At 44.3% G+C, this 15,763-nt stretch overlaps 1 protein-coding gene across 1 annotated transcript in view; it reads left to right on the plus strand.

The window, feature by feature from the left end:
• The first annotated feature begins 934 nt into the window (after positions 1 to 934).
• Positions 935 to 15,763, plus strand: part of LOC148505990 (UDP-glucose 6-dehydrogenase-like) — a 34,781-nt gene continuing 19,952 nt past the window's right edge. The window contains exons 1-7 of the mRNA XM_088447371.1: positions 935 to 1,096; positions 3,676 to 3,777; positions 4,455 to 4,655; positions 7,887 to 8,084; positions 9,699 to 9,846; positions 13,485 to 13,564; positions 13,842 to 13,972. Of these exons, the coding sequence (XP_088303497.1) occupies positions 935 to 1,096; positions 3,676 to 3,777; positions 4,455 to 4,655; positions 7,887 to 8,084; positions 9,699 to 9,846; positions 13,485 to 13,564; positions 13,842 to 13,972 (1,022 nt within the window). The remainder of the gene's footprint in view (positions 1,097 to 3,675; positions 3,778 to 4,454; positions 4,656 to 7,886; positions 8,085 to 9,698; positions 9,847 to 13,484; positions 13,565 to 13,841; positions 13,973 to 15,763) is intronic.

The following is a 15,763-nucleotide window of genomic DNA, read 5'->3' on the forward strand; positions in this document are numbered from 1 at the left end:
TTGTTTGTAAATGCAGGATTTCTAGTGGAATGGTTTAAAAATATTCGATTTTAAGAGCCATAAGTGATATGGTTTGGATAAGACTGGGGACAATTATGGGGCACATCCACTAGCAGTCCAAAAAATGACTGCACGACATTGTAATCGTGCAGTCGTTTCACAGTCTGTGCTGTGCCTACACTGAGCGACTGAACGTTCAGTCGCTCAGTGTAGGCACATCAATCATCCCCTACCATGCTCAACCTGACGTTATCGTCAGGTTGTCCAGCATATTCGGGCGATGATTGATGTCGGAAACGACCAGCGGGAGCGCGTATCGCTGGTCGTTTCCGACATTAATGTGCCCGATTCATGTGCGATTGAATGATTACTATATCGTTATCGTTCAATCGCACATAGAAATCAGCAAGTGGATGTGCGCCTTAACAGTAAGGCCAAATTCCACCTGTGAAATGTTGCAGGAAAATTGGAAACAGATTTGCTCGTTCATCAGATATGCTGAACGGCGGAAGGGCAGTCTGTGTATGATGGCTTAATGTTGGTGGCAATTGTTCTGCCCGGCTTACAACTACCTCCAGTTATCTATTCCCTGAGTGGGAACAAATCTAATTAGCCATAGGTGGTGTTAACAGTTCAAGGATAAATATGCTTATCTTGGTCAGTATAATAAATACATACCTGGGTAGTTTTTGGTGATTGCAAAACATATACTGTTTGTAAAGTCTGTCAGATTACTCAATCGCCCTCTTACATGTCATTGGCAAATTAAGGTATTCAATTTGATAAAGTCTTCCAGGCCATTGGTAATATGGGAGTTCTGATTTGAGTCACATATGTATTGCTGAAGACAAAGGAAACTATGATGACTTTGTATTTTTACTGTTAGGTTCATTCCTTTTGCCACGTACCTATAGAGACTGGTCTGTAACTGAAAATGGTTCAGGTGAACAATATCTGCTGCATTGGCGCAGGATACGTAGGAGGTCCGACATGTACTGTCATTGCCCAAATGTGTCCTCAGATAACGGTCACTGTTGTAGACATAAACAAAGAACGAATCCAAGCCTGGAACTCTGACCGACTGCCTATATATGAGGTAGGGTTTTTTATTTTCTTCAAATTCATTGTTCACATCATTTCTCCTAATTGTGGTGATAGTGGCTGCTGTAAGTTAAAGATGGTTCCTTGGTGTCATCTCAGGTTTGTATAGGGGAACAGCCTCTGCCATGGCTTATGATTGCTTTAGTTTAATTGTTCAGTAAGTAAACATCAAAGTATGTGACCATAAGTTATTTTGTGCAAAGATCTCATCTTCTCTCCATCTTTAATTAAATTGAGTGGGGGTAATAATTTCACTGGTGTTGTTGAGGTAGTATAAAATGCATAGGAAGTAGAACAGCACAACCCATAGACATTCCTAAACTGGTCCTCGAGCTCGCGGTCCCTCTAACGGTTGACATTTTCCAGACCATGTAGCTGGTGCATTTCTAACTGTCACAGTTTAATACATGCGGTGAGTTCATTCATACTGACACATTCTACAGATCCACAGGAGTTCTGGAAGTCATGAACCATTAGCGGTACTTGAGGACCGGCACCATTAGACCACATGATAAAATAATAGGTTGTTGCTTGCTTCTAGCAAACAATATATGTTGACCAAAACACCCATCATGAAGAACCAAGTCTCACTGAGCAGGATGAATCATCCAACACTAATTTCCAGCAGAACATATGGCAAGAAGGAGACTGCCATCAGCTAGAGTGTGCCTTCATCTTCTGACCACAGTAACGAGCCACATAGGAGCATTCACTGCTTGTGACTCTTGACAGAGGCAGAACTATGGGAGACAATGGAGGCGTCTGCCGCCGGGTGCCAGCACTGAAGGGGCACCACCTCCATTCACCCCACAATATATTCACCCCACTTAGGGCAGTAAATATGTACCTGGAGTGTACCGTCACGGCCGCCCAATACAAGGCACTTTTTCCCGGCACCTGAGAAGCCACCATAATCATATACTAGTGGAGGGCTCCATGTCAAACCACCAGATGCCGCTTCCGCTTATCTACAGTATAGCCTTTCCCTGCTCATTGATGTCGCTGCTCCTCAGCAGCTTTTCATGCCAGTGTGACTCTGACGCCCCTCCTCACCCACAACTCCCCGTCCAACTCCTTCCTGGTGGCAGCTCTAGGCGCGGACCTGTGCTGCGGTCCCAAGCATAAGCGCGGCTGCAGATCTTCCAGGAGCTGGATAGATAGATAGATATGCACCATATTTATTTTCTCTTTTTTTGGGGGGTGGGGGGTGGCACCAAATTATAACTTGCCTCCGGCCGTCTGGGTTGAACCTACGCCACTGACTCTTGACTCGAGGAGTCGAACAGCTGGAACTCTTCTGATTTGCCTACCCATGCGTCTGGACAAATAGAGTGATAATCCTGACAATTGACCCTTCAATGATTTTCATTGCTAACCGTTAGCACAGACAACCAAGGATATGTTTTCTTTATGAGCACAGCTGAAATTAAGGATCTAACTTGCCGCGATTTGTGGCAACACACCCAAATGTACAGGATAAATTTATCATTGTTCTGGTGCTGGGTCAGCTGTGCCAAACAGCAGCTGTACCGCAAACCTGTTCACTACCACTTTCACAATACAGGTTGAGTCTCCCATATCCAAAATGCTTGGGACCAGAAGTATTTTGGATATCGGATTTTTCCGTATTTTGGAATATTTGCATACCATAATGAGATATCTTGGGAATAGGACCCAAGTCTAAACACAGAATGCATTTGTTTCATATACACCCTACTTTATACTTAGAGCCTGAAGATAATTTTATTCAATATTTTTAATAATTTTGTGCATCAAGCAAAGTTTGTGTACGTACACAAAATTTATTTATGTTTCGCAGCCTGAAGATGATGTTATGCAATATTTTTTAATAATTTTGTACATTAAATAAAGTTTATGTACATTGGACCATCAAAAATCAAAGGTGTCACTATCTCAGTCATGCTCAAAAAATTCCATATTTTTGAGTATTTGGATATGGGAGACTCAACCTGTAGTAGCGGTGACAGTTTACAATGCTGGGTTCTTCCTGGCAGTGTTACTGGGCATGCACGATCTACAATAAGTCACACGTGTACTTAGAAGGCTGGCGGATCTGAATGTTTCCGTATGTATATCAGTGCGGAAACGGGTGATGAATAGGACCATTGCTTTGATTCAGTTTAGCATATACTGCTATTGTAGAAGTGCGGTGGCTATGGGGTATAGATATGCTTGGGATTGCCATCCCATCACTGGGCAGCCATTCTGGCCTTGTGAGCATGCTTTGGGGATGGACCTGCATCCCTTATCTGTATAATAAATATGCAGTCATTACTTTGTAACAACCTAGAAAATCCTATAATTGTTCTAAACTATTATTCAAGTGACTGGACATAAATGTAATGTAAAAAAAACTATAGAATATAAATTAAAACCAGTCATTTCTAAGGACAGAACTACACTGTGAGATGATGAAGATGTGTCTTTAAAGGTCTACTTGAACAAAGTGAATGGAGACTTTGCATGTTATGGAATTGTCTTATTAGTATAAAATTCTGAGATCTTCCACATGTTCTTAATGCTGTGGGATCATTATATTCTTCTGTCCCACAGCCTGACCTAAAGGAAGTGGTGGAGTCCTGTAGAGGAAGAAATCTTTTCTTCTCAACCAATATAAATGAAGCCATAAAAAATGCAGACATCATCTTCATTTCAGTAAGTCAAGGTCCATCTAAAGTCATCAGCATTCATAAATATCTATGTAAAAGTCACCATACCATTACAGGAGTTAAGATGTTTGACATTTTATGCAACCACATGGTCCAGGGTCGCCCGGGCCACAGGATCACAAGGGAAATTTCTGAGGGCCCAGCCCGCTCCTCTAGGGGTCAGATTTTCAGACTTTTAGCTGACACCACCCCTTAAGCATGGGCCCCTACCACTAAATTTCTCATTTGGGCCCTTCATGCCCCAGTCCGACATTGATATTGTCTCTCATATTATGGTCTTCAGCTAGGGCTCGGATATGCCTCAGTTTTCCCTGGATACTCATTTTCCCACCAAAAAATTCCACTCACAAAATTTTCCCACCAAAAAATTCCACTCACAACATTTTCCCATCCAAAAATATTTTTCCAGAATTGAAACTCCTAATGATCTCAAATCAAATTACAGTCATAAGATGCGATAACTGTTTATTATAGCAACCAATCAGATTTTAGCTGTCATTTATCTAATACATTATGTAAAGTGGTAGCTATAATCTGATTGGTTGCTTTGATTTTCATGGTAATCTATTTTCCCAGTTTCTCTCTAATGTGTGGAAATACTTTGGGATCTGGGCCTCAGTACTGTGTTTCACTTCCTGACAATCATTCATTATCCACCCACAGGTGAACACTCCCACAAAAACCTTTGGCATAGGTAAAGGTCGTGCCGCCAATATGAGGCATGTAGAAATTTGCGCCCGTCAGATTGCAGATGTCGCAGACGGCTACAAGATAGTGGTTGAAAAGAGCACTGTTCCAGTTAGGGCGGCGGAAATTATTAGACGCATCTTCAAAACCAGTACCAAGCGCAATATTTCTTTCCAGGTGAGTGTAATATTAATAATAGTCATTGTCTACAATAGTAAGTCTATTGTACAAGTTAAGGCTCATACGCACTAGACGATGTGCTGTATGCACGATATTGGTGAAAGATTTCCCTTGAACTTTCTGTATTGCAGGACAAACGATATTGAGTGTACACACTGAAAGATATCTTTCAGTAAAATCATCCTGCCACATCTCTGAACAGGCATTTCTTGATGATATAGTCAGATTGTCCTGCATGTACGGATGAAAAGACATCGTTAAAGACCCGCAGGATCGCGCATCGTTGGTCGTTCACTGCATACACACTGGACGATATGACCGATATATCATTGAACTATATCGTTATCGTCCATATAATTCATAAAAGTCGTCTAGTGTTTATGCGGCTTTAGATTAGTGTATCTCACACTTGGCCCTCAGGGGCTGTTTATGGAGTACAATTTCAGTATAGCCTTGTTGTAAAATATGTGAATTAATGAATCTGGATTGATAATCATCCAATTTGTCTTCAAACACCGGTAAAGTGAGAACTTGCAGTTTTGTTACTTACAGCAAGTTGCAACCAATCATTTCCCAGTCTTCTTTAACCTAGAAGATTTTTCTTTGTAGAGATTTAAATTTGTTCAACATTAATTTGTTTCACTCTATTTGCGACCTGCAGGCGCCTTTTTTTCTATATATTCTACATAAATTGGTATTCAGTGTCTATTTTAGCTGCATACAGATGTGTCCACGCTCATCTTTGCCGCTGATGTGACAAACGTGCCCAGACATCGCGGAATGCGACTTGCTACGTGGACACCACAATACGCCAGGCCACGCCAGCATTTGCACCATGCAAACCTTTGATTCGCTGGAGCAAACAAGACACACGAACCCATTCATTGGCATGCGACTCGTGGTATACATGCCAAGGTAAGTCGCAGCGGCGTGGACACATCTATATGCTAATAATATTTTCATACTTCTAGGCTGCTTACTGTTCAGTATACACGCACACACCTAGCTATATATATATATATATATATATATTTACATACAAAACATACATAAATACACAGGGGCCAGACATTACACTGATCTGTGGAAAGTTAATCTGGACATGCTGGGCTGCCTTCCGTCCAGAACTAGGAGACTGGTGGACACAGCTTTGGAGTAGGACAGTACAGGAGGTAGAGCTTCAGATGACTCGGGGACGGAGCTTTGGCGGGCCAGAGGTGGGCGGGGTTCGGCCAGTCAGCCAGCCAACCAGCCGAGGGGTGGAGGTGGGGGTGAGAATGGTATAAGCTTCGGGCGGCTGGGAAGTAAGTGAGCTGGGCTGTTGGCGGTGACAGGAAAAAAAAACTTTTTTTTCTATCTGCACTGCAGTCAGTGTATCCTGTGGGTCTATTTTCAATGTGAGGCCTGGAGATGCAGCTCCCCTCGGCCCGCCCCACTGTTAATCCTGCCCTGCTTCCGGGTTAGCTTATCCGATATAGAGCTCTCACAGATTGCAGCCTCTAGGTGTGTTCCCACACTCCTTTTCCTCTCTGCGTGGGCGGATCTCTCCTGCCCCACACAGAATCTGCTGTTCACCAGCACCATCTCTGGCGATACACTATAGCAAAATATATGAAGGTATGTAGAAGAAAGAAGACTCTTGTTTGGGGGCACTCAAAAAGTTGTATCAATAGAAAAGACTAATGATACTAAAACTTAACTTTTAATATTCAAAATTTAAAATTTACATTTATGTGAACAACTGATTAATTATATGCAACTGTAGGAGAATCCATAAATAGTAATTGATAAACACAACTTGTTGATTTACTATAATAGAGAATAATATTCGCCTGAACGTAGCTTAATTAGCTTATCTTTTCACATCAATTATTGGTGTCACGTGCACCATCTGTCCCACTTACCTGAGTAGTTAAGTGGAAGATTTTTATGTTGTATGGTGTATGTCATGTATTGTTGAGTATCTAGTGTTTTAAAATTTTGAATATTAAAAGTTAAGTTTTAGTATCATTAGTCTTTTCTATTGATACAACTTCTTGAGTGCCCCCAACCAAGAGTCTTCTTTCTTCTACATACCTTCATATATTTTGCATTACTCTGACTCAGGGGAGCACCGCCAACTCTTATCTATGTCCAGTTCTGGATACTAGGATTAGTGTATAAATTGGTTTAGACAGGAAAATATTACCCCATCCCAATCTTGTATATTATATACATTAGGGATGCTCTTATTACTGTTTTCTGTCTGTTTTTTCCTGTGCGGGCTCTAAAGATATATTTTTTTGATACACTATAGCACCCAGTGCCAGCCCTGCCCCCTAAGCGCATGACATCATGCTGTCACGTAGAGGGGCCAGGGCCGCCGGCAGCTGGAAGTGCAACGCTGCCCGGAGCATCCTGAGGACGCTGCAGGGACTTCAGGGTGTCTGTCTGGGCAGCACTGCAGCAATGATACTGGCTGCAGGGTGCCGTTCCAAACACCCTGCTAGCCAGTAGCAAGGGCTGTGCCGGGGTAGAGACAGTGCTGCAAGCCGAGCCCTGTGCAGCGTCACCGGTCGCATACCTGTAATTATGGCACTGTATACAGTCAAAACAAACCCACAGCACAGGCCATATCCCTATGTAAACCACACCTACACAACACAGGTCATGACCACACACCACCAGTCACATGCTGCAGCAATTGTCACACCCCCTGCAGCTGCTTGCAATAGGCCCATCATAAAATTCTGCTGCAGGCCCATGTGGACATTAATCTGGCACTGCCCGGAAGGTAAGCATTCATGCATACTGGCGTTATTATTCATGCAATAGTGGGTGGGATGTACTTGATACATCCCTCCCAGGTTGTTTCAATGGAATCGCTGGGGATGCGAAGTTATGCATACACGTAAAACACCTGTTTTCTGACTGATCTTTTCTAACAAACGATGGAACCGATGCAGGTGCTCGCTGATAATGATGACAGCTATAAAAAAAGAAATTTACGTATAGGGATGTTCCAGCCGCAGACCCTGTTTTTTCCAGGACTGTACGTAGGACCCGTGTGCTCTCCTTGGTTTTCCAAAAGTTTGTTTTCTGGTAAATCTTGATTAAAAGAATTAGTAAAAATAACAGGTCACGGCATTGAGGAGTGTGATACAAGCATTGTGACGGATATGGCGATTAGTGTGCGACCCAGGACCTTTGTTCCATCTCCATTTCAAAATAATATTGTTATGTCACCAGGTTATTTCTAATCCAGAATTCCTATCTGAAGGGACGGCCATAGAGAATTTAAAGAATCCGGATCGAATCCTTATTGGAGGCGAAGAGACACCAGCTGGCCAGGAGGCCATTGAGACCTTGTGTGAAATATATAAACACTGGGTGCCCAAAAATAAGATTATCACCACCAACACCTGGTCAGCAGAGCTTTCCAAGCTGGTGAGTTATTACTATTGATGGACCCATTTATGTTTTGTTCTGTTTTTGCTTTCACCTCAGCTCTTTAAATAGGAATGAGATTGAAATACCAGCGGCTCAAATCCCGACAGTGACACTCCGACAGGTGAAGATCCCAATGCCCGGTGGTAAGTATGCTTCTCCACACCCCCCCATGGGTGCATAAACCTAACCCCCCTCCCCGCACCCTTAACCTAACCCTACCTGGGGGGTGCCTAACCTTAACCCCCCCCTTTCCCCAGCCTAACTTTAACCTTCTCCGGGGGCGGTACCTAACCCTAAATCCCCCCGGGAGTCCCTAAACCTAAACCTCCATCCTGGGGCTAATTGTATACTTACCCGGGAGAGAGGACAATCGATCCAGCGTCCTCGATGTTCCGTCGTCGGAATTAACATAGGCGTCGGTATTTCGATGCCTATGTTGAATCCCTTGCCGGGATTACGCTGTCGGGATTGAGACCGGCGGCCACATATACTACATCCCCTTTAAATAGTTTGCTTGCTAAATGATAGAGGTACAAAAAAAGGTTAGTGACTGGCGCCAATGTAATGGAAGGAATTACCTTAGTTTGCAGACAAGGAGATACATAGGGGTTTCTATAGTAATAAATTGTTTCTCCAGTGCTAACTAGGGTATTTTAAAACTACAATATAATTTTATAATGTCTTTGTTGGGCAATCCTCCTTACTTAATAATGAGCTATTTGTAACCAAGGAATTGTCCATTCAATATAGGTTTCATCATACCAAGTGGTTTTATTAAAATACATATAATACCGCAGTGTCCTGGGGAATGGAAAGTGAAACCAATTTTACTTCACAAATCACATAATAAAATAGCGTAATATGCGATCATAAAAAGTGGTATAGATGAATATATAAAAACATTAGGAATAGGCATAAAAGTAAAGCATAACATTTTATAAAAAAATCTTATATTTGCAAAGTGTTTTGCAGGGATTTGGTATTAAATCCTGATTCGGGATCCCGACAGGGTTAACATACCGACACTTGTTGGTCGGTATGCTAATTCTCCCCCTCTCCTTACACTAACCCTCCCACTTTGGTGCCTAACCCTAACCTCTCCCCCTAGTGCCTGAACATAACCTCCCCCTTCCTGCACCCTAAACCTATTCGTTACTTACCTTTGGCATCCCAGCGGTTGGGATGCCAGTGCCGGGATTCTGACCGGCGCCGGTAAGGTAAGCGTCGGCATCGCAGCCGCTGGGATGCTGAACGCATACAGTTTTGCAGACAGTCTGCTTTCTCAGGGACCTTTCTGCAAAACAAACAAACGCATTGCAACAACAAAATTAGTAAGACTTTTTTATTTTATTTTGACCCTGCCTTCTAGTGACCCTGACTTTTGGTTTAAACCTGGACTCTGAACCTATTTTACCTGACCTGTCTTCAACGACTACGCTGTCTGATCCCATTGTGTCCATGTTTCCTTACTGGACAAGGCAGAAGATCAACTTAACTAGAGATAATTCTTCCATAAATCCAGAACAGTTGCAGACTGTCTAATGACACACCCCATTGTCTAATATTCATCTCACACTCCAGCCATTAATCTGTGCTTCGTGTTCCTTGCAGGCAGCCAATGCTTTTTTAGCACAGAGAATCAGCAGCATAAATTCAATCAGCGTTCTCTGTGAGGTGACGGGAGCAGACGTCGGGGAGGTGGCTCATGCTGTTGGTACAGACAATCGTATCGGGCGACTGTTCCTGCAAGCTAGCGTTGGTAAGGTGCTGTGAGATTGAGTGCCTTTGCATGTATCCATATATGAAGACTGAACAGCACTGAGAAATAAGCGTCGAATTTATGGAGGGTTTTTTTTCTCAAAATTGTTCCAAGTTTCTACTATTTAAGGCCTGTTGTAGCATTGCACGCAAGTTGGGCGAACGGCGTGCTCGGTAAAATTTGCAGATTTTTTCCAGTATTCAGGTTTGCGGGCATCTGTGTGGCTGATCCCCTCATCCACGCACTTGCTGAAGTAGCTGTTATCATGTGCACCAGCCCTATATCTGGGATGTAGTTAGCAGACTAGCGGACGGTATGCCGCCAGTCTATGTCCCGACGGTGAAAGCCTGACATGGGACTTAAGATAGGCGTCAAAATACCGTTGCCTATTTTAATCCTGATGCCAGAATACAGGGAGGGAGGGGGGGAAGTGTTAGGTCTATGCAGCATAACGTGGTTAGCTTTAGGTTTTTTAGGGGGAGGTTAGGGTTAGGCATCCCTAAAGGGGGGTTAAGGATAGGCACCACTAGGGGGGGATTTAGGGTTAGGCACTAAAGGGGGAAGGTTAGGTTGAGGCACGAAGGAGGGAGACTTAGGTTTAGGCACTAATGGGGAGGGTTAGGGTGTGGGGTGGGGAGGGTTAGACTACAAGAAGGAGAGGGTTAGGGTGAGAAGGGGGAAGGGTAAGTATACTTACCTGACCCGTCGGGATGCCGCTGTCGATATTTAGACAGGAGGCATCCCGACTACAGGCATTACATACCCATTCCCTATATCTGGTGCAAAAGGACAGTCTCTGAAATCAGATTTGCCCAAGACACGCCCTCAGAACACTTAGCCTACATGCGTTCGTTTCGTTGCCATCCAGTTACACCCATAAGTTGCAGGTGGAGATGCAGCTGACGTGTACAAATGTGGATTCCCCATAGAGTAGGAAAAGGCTGATATTCAGAGATAAGCACCTTCCAGGGTGAACGTGGTTATTAACCAGGAAGTACAGATAACATCTCTGAGGCTTCTAATACACAGAAGCTCCTCTTAAGGGCCAAAACATCAAATAATATTTGCAAGATATCCCCCGCAAATATTAAGTATCATCCCACTGTACCTTGGAGTGACTGCAGCTGATATCTACATATCTACCATGGTTCCTCCAATTCCGACAGCAGCCATGTCCCCACAGGTTTCTATGGGCTGCGAAGCTATAGATTTTATCTGTGGATGGCGCTAGCCCGTGGTAGCCTATGGGCTATACTCTGCAGAATTTTTCAGGAGAGGGTTCCGTAGGGTCCTTCTCCTTTGCTGCCCACTCACACATGCACTGAGCGACATCGGCCCATGAGCATCTGGGCGAAATAGAAAGTAAAGTGATTACAGATGCCATCACTTTACTTTTAATGACTGCAGGGATGGGCTCCTATCAGAGCACCCTTCCCAGCAACTCAGTAATAAAACACTCAGGTGAATAAGGATTCCTCAGTGCCGTGTATTGCGGCAATAAGGAATCCTTATTATCAGGGGCTGGCCGCATCTATTAATAAATATGTCCCACAGTATACTGTGGGTGGAATTTTCTATGAGCAGGAAAACGCAAAGGTCTTGCAGCCCCTGGTAATGCCAGACACCAGTTTATTTGGGAGTGGCCGGTCCCTGGGAAACTTAAAGATTGTAGTGTTGATATGCGGGGAGCTGGGGCGGGTCCTGGTACTTTTCAAGGGTGTGGGCTAATCGCGGGAGGCATGGCGGACCCAGCCCCGGTTAATTAGTACCCACCCCCTCCTCTCTCGGCACCCCTACTGCTATGATGATCAGGAATCTATGACACATTCATGAGGAATCAGCAAGAACATTTTATTACATTCTTTTTGTTATGTTTGTTTTGTTAAGTTTGCAAAACACTTATTTTACTAAAGGAGGGAGTTGATTCATTGTATAATGTGAACACATGTGGTAAACAATCACTACAGTGTATATCTGCCCTTTTATTGTCACCCTTTATCCTTTACCACCCTTGGCAACATTATATTATTGAAAGGCAACATGAATTGCACGGTTTTCCCTTTACTTCCCTTGTGTGATTATTTTCCTGGGTGGCTACAAACAAGCAGAAACCCTGGCACAGTCAGGGTTAAAATAAAGTGCATTAATGTCATATAGAGGTACTAGGGCTGGAAAGTGGGTAACCACCTGGGTAAGATTAGCAGTTTCTCCTTTGAAGGTGACAGTGACAGACTTATAAAAGGGGATAACTATTTTTCTTTTTAGGTGGCCTAATATTTGAGTTTCCGCTGGTGACAGGAGTATTATAAAATCAGGGATCTGCCAGATCCCTCCGCCGGCAATAGGCGATGCTCATGTGCAGTCCGCGGGACTGTGCATGCGCAGAAGCCCCGACCGCCCTCCGGAGACATCGCAGGGACGGGCTCTTTTCGGAGCCCGTCTCCCTGTATGTCCCGGATAATACATCCGGCAGATAGGATCGCATTTTGCAATGCGATCAGGGGCGGTACTGCATGCCCTGATCGCATTTTGCAATAAATGTGCCCCAAGATCTTTACTTGTGTACCCAGCTTTACTCTTGTGTTTCTCAACTTGTGCTTCCAGTTTTCAGTATCAATTAAAGAATTCAGCCAGAGTTTTAAGGATCAATTTTCAAGAGGGGACTTTTTTTTTTTATTATTTGCCCTGAATGCCATCAATCATAGGGGTCTATTTACTAAGCCTTGGATGGAGATTAAATGAACGGAGAGAGATACCATCCAATCAGCTCCTAAAAGCCATGTCACGCCACAGGCTGTGTTTGAAAAATGAGTCAGGAGCTGATTGGTTTGTACTTTATCTACGTTCACGTTATCTCCATCCAAGGCTGTTAAATGGCAGTTAGGAGCTGATTGGTTGGTACTTTATCTCCATCCAAGGCTTAGTAAATAGACCCCCTAGTTACAACTGCTTAATTTTGCCTTCTCTTGTGGTTAAAGGCTCAGGGCCTGATTCAGCAAGGATTGCTGTACGCAGGCAGCTTTGCAATGTGATCCTTGCTATTATGCAAATGCAGCAGGAGGTGAATGATACCCCTGCTGCATTTGTGATCACCATCGCGACCATCGGTGGTCGATGGTTGCGATGGTGGACGGCGCCAGGCGGGCAGCCGGCCAGCTGTGTAAGCCTCAGATTACTCAGGCTGGCCGGCTTGCAAGCCCAGCAGACTACGAATCTCCACGCAGTCTCTGGGCTTGCCACTCCCGGAAAATGGGGCGGACACAGCTCGTTTCCGGGAACGCAAGCCGCCCCTGCCCCTAAGATGCCTCTGCCTGTCAATCAGGCAGAGGCATTCAAGGGGCCAGCGTGCGTATTAGCAGCACCCATTCTGCACACTCGCAGAATGGGTCCTGCACATGCACAGATCCCCGATAATCGGGGATCTGCGTTCAGCAGTGCACTTGCGTGTACTGCTGAATTAGCCCCTCAGTCATTACTGAACAAATGGGGAAAAGAGAAAATAGTAAAACAAAGATTGTAATTTGCAAGATCACTGAAATATCAAGAAACCAATATTAAAACAGAGATGCTCGGCTACAACATGGTGATTGTATTTATTTTTCCATAGATCGCGTAATGTTCCTCTTTATCTCTTCTAGGTTTTGGAGGGAGCTGCTTTCAGCTGATTTACATCTGTGAGACCCTCAATCTCCATGAGGTGGCTTTATACTGGCAGCAGGCAAGAGCAAGGATTCAATTGACCAAAAAGCATCTGCTAACTCACATTCGCACCTTTAGGACCTATTACTGAACAAATATATCTCACTAACCACCCTTCTATCATGACATTAAATTATGTTTAATGAGTTAAACTGTTACTATGATTATTTAAGAGGTGTTTTTAGCAAAATCAGAGAAATCCCTAAAGCACTCACCTGTCCCCTCATATACAGTATATGCAGCTAGGCTGAGAAAAATCACTGCATCCATAAACATGATATTAAATCTAATTTCAGGTGCTCGACATCAACGAATATCAGCGGCGCAGATTTGCTTCCCGCATCGTAAGCTGTCTTTTTAACACCGTGGCAGATAAGAAGATCGCTCTCCTGGGATTTGCTTTCAAGAGGGATACTGGGGACAGTACGTAATTGCTTCTCCAAGGCCGGCTTACGCTAGGGGGTGTATTTGCTAAAGTGCGGGTTTTTAGAAGTGGAGATGTTGCACATAGCAACCAATCAGATTCTAGCTATTATCTTCTAGATGGTGCTAGTTAAATGATAAGTAGAATCTGATTGGTTGCTATGGGCAACATCTCCACTTAAAAAAAACTGCACTTTAGTAAATATACCCCTAGTGGTCTGGCCTGAGACTAAAGGCACACATACACTAGAAGATATGCACACGACTGCACAATTACGACATTGTAATCGTGCTGTTGTTTGTCAGTCTGTGATGTACCTACACTGAACGAGCAGTCGTTCCGTGAAGGCTCATCAATCATCTTGAAACATGCTGTGATATCGTCAGGTTGTACAGCATGTTTCCACCATGATAGATGTCTAAACGACGAGCGGGAGCGCGCATCGCTGGTCGTTTAATACATTTTTGCAAATGATTTGCAAACGATTGAACGATAACGTCCAATAAAATCACTTAGTGGATGTGTGCCTTTACACTGGCGTGAAAAGTTTTTGCCCCCTTCCTGATTTCTTCTGTTTCTGCATATTTGCCACACTTACTTGTTTCAGATCTTCATGCATAACACAAAGGCAGCCTAGTAGAGTAGACACAAAATACAGTTGTTACGTCCGTATAGCCGCCCCGAGTCACCGCCTAGGAATACCCGGCACATTTCTAGTACCTTTCTGATAGCATGTATCTTAATCGCAACTGCACCTCACACCGTGTAACACATACGCCATAGTTAAGGGTTTTTCCGCGCACACCCAGTAGCAGAAAATCACTCTACTGCTACAAGCAATATTGAGATAACAATTACTGCAAGTAATGTCAAATGCAGCCACAACGCCATAGGGATTTAGTTACCATCCCGTTGGTCAGGAGGCCGGCATAGGAATCCCAACCGCCATCATCCTGATAAGTATTAGGGTTAGGGGGAGGTCTAGGGTTAGGCAACAGGGGGAGGGGGAGGCTGCAGGGGGGAAGGGAGGGGGGGAAAGGATGATTACAGTTACCTAATTGGGTCGGGATTCTGACTGATGGGATGCCACGGTCGGTGTTCTGACCGCCAGCATCCCGACCACTAAGATCCTGTACGCAACCCTTCCATAGACTTCTAGCTGACCCTGATCACGTGGGTTATGTCGATCATGTGACCAAAAATGGACAGACATATACATAAGGCTAGAATAGTTATATTATTATATTTATGATTCTGGAGCAAAATAGATTTTATAGTTTCAGCTTGTACAGAGGAATTTAGGTTACTGAGCACAGGACCGTCACTGGACATTCCCATTCTAGTCCCTGTGCTGCATTTACTTTAGACGTTGCCAGAAGTGTGGGCACCTAGGTACACAAACAAAAATGAATCTGAAAATGGGGGTGACCGGCGGCCGCGATGCTGCCGGTCTAAATCCTGAAGCTGGAAGCACAACAAGGGACTTAAGATAGACGTCGAAATACCGTTGCCTGTCTTTATCCTGATGCAGGAACACAGAAGGACAGCTGCCCGAACCAGGTAAGCCCGGGGACCCCTTAGTGTTAGCCACGGGGCGGGGGGAGTGGGGAGATCTGGCGGCAGCATAGTAGGGTTAGGGTTAGGCTTTGGGTGGGGGAGGTTAGGGTTAGGCACCCCTAGAGGGGAGGGTTAGGCACCACTGGGGAGGGGGGGTTAGGTTTAGGCACAAGAAGGGAGGGGGCTAAGTGTACTTACCCGACCCCTGTCAGGATACCAACCATTGGGATGCCGGCT

The sequence above is a fragment of the Taudactylus pleione genome, unplaced genomic scaffold, assembly GCF_031769625.1.
Source record: "Taudactylus pleione unplaced genomic scaffold, aTauple2 ptg000431l, whole genome shotgun sequence".
Classification (NCBI taxonomy): Eukaryota; Metazoa; Chordata; class Amphibia; order Anura; family Myobatrachidae; genus Taudactylus; species Taudactylus pleione.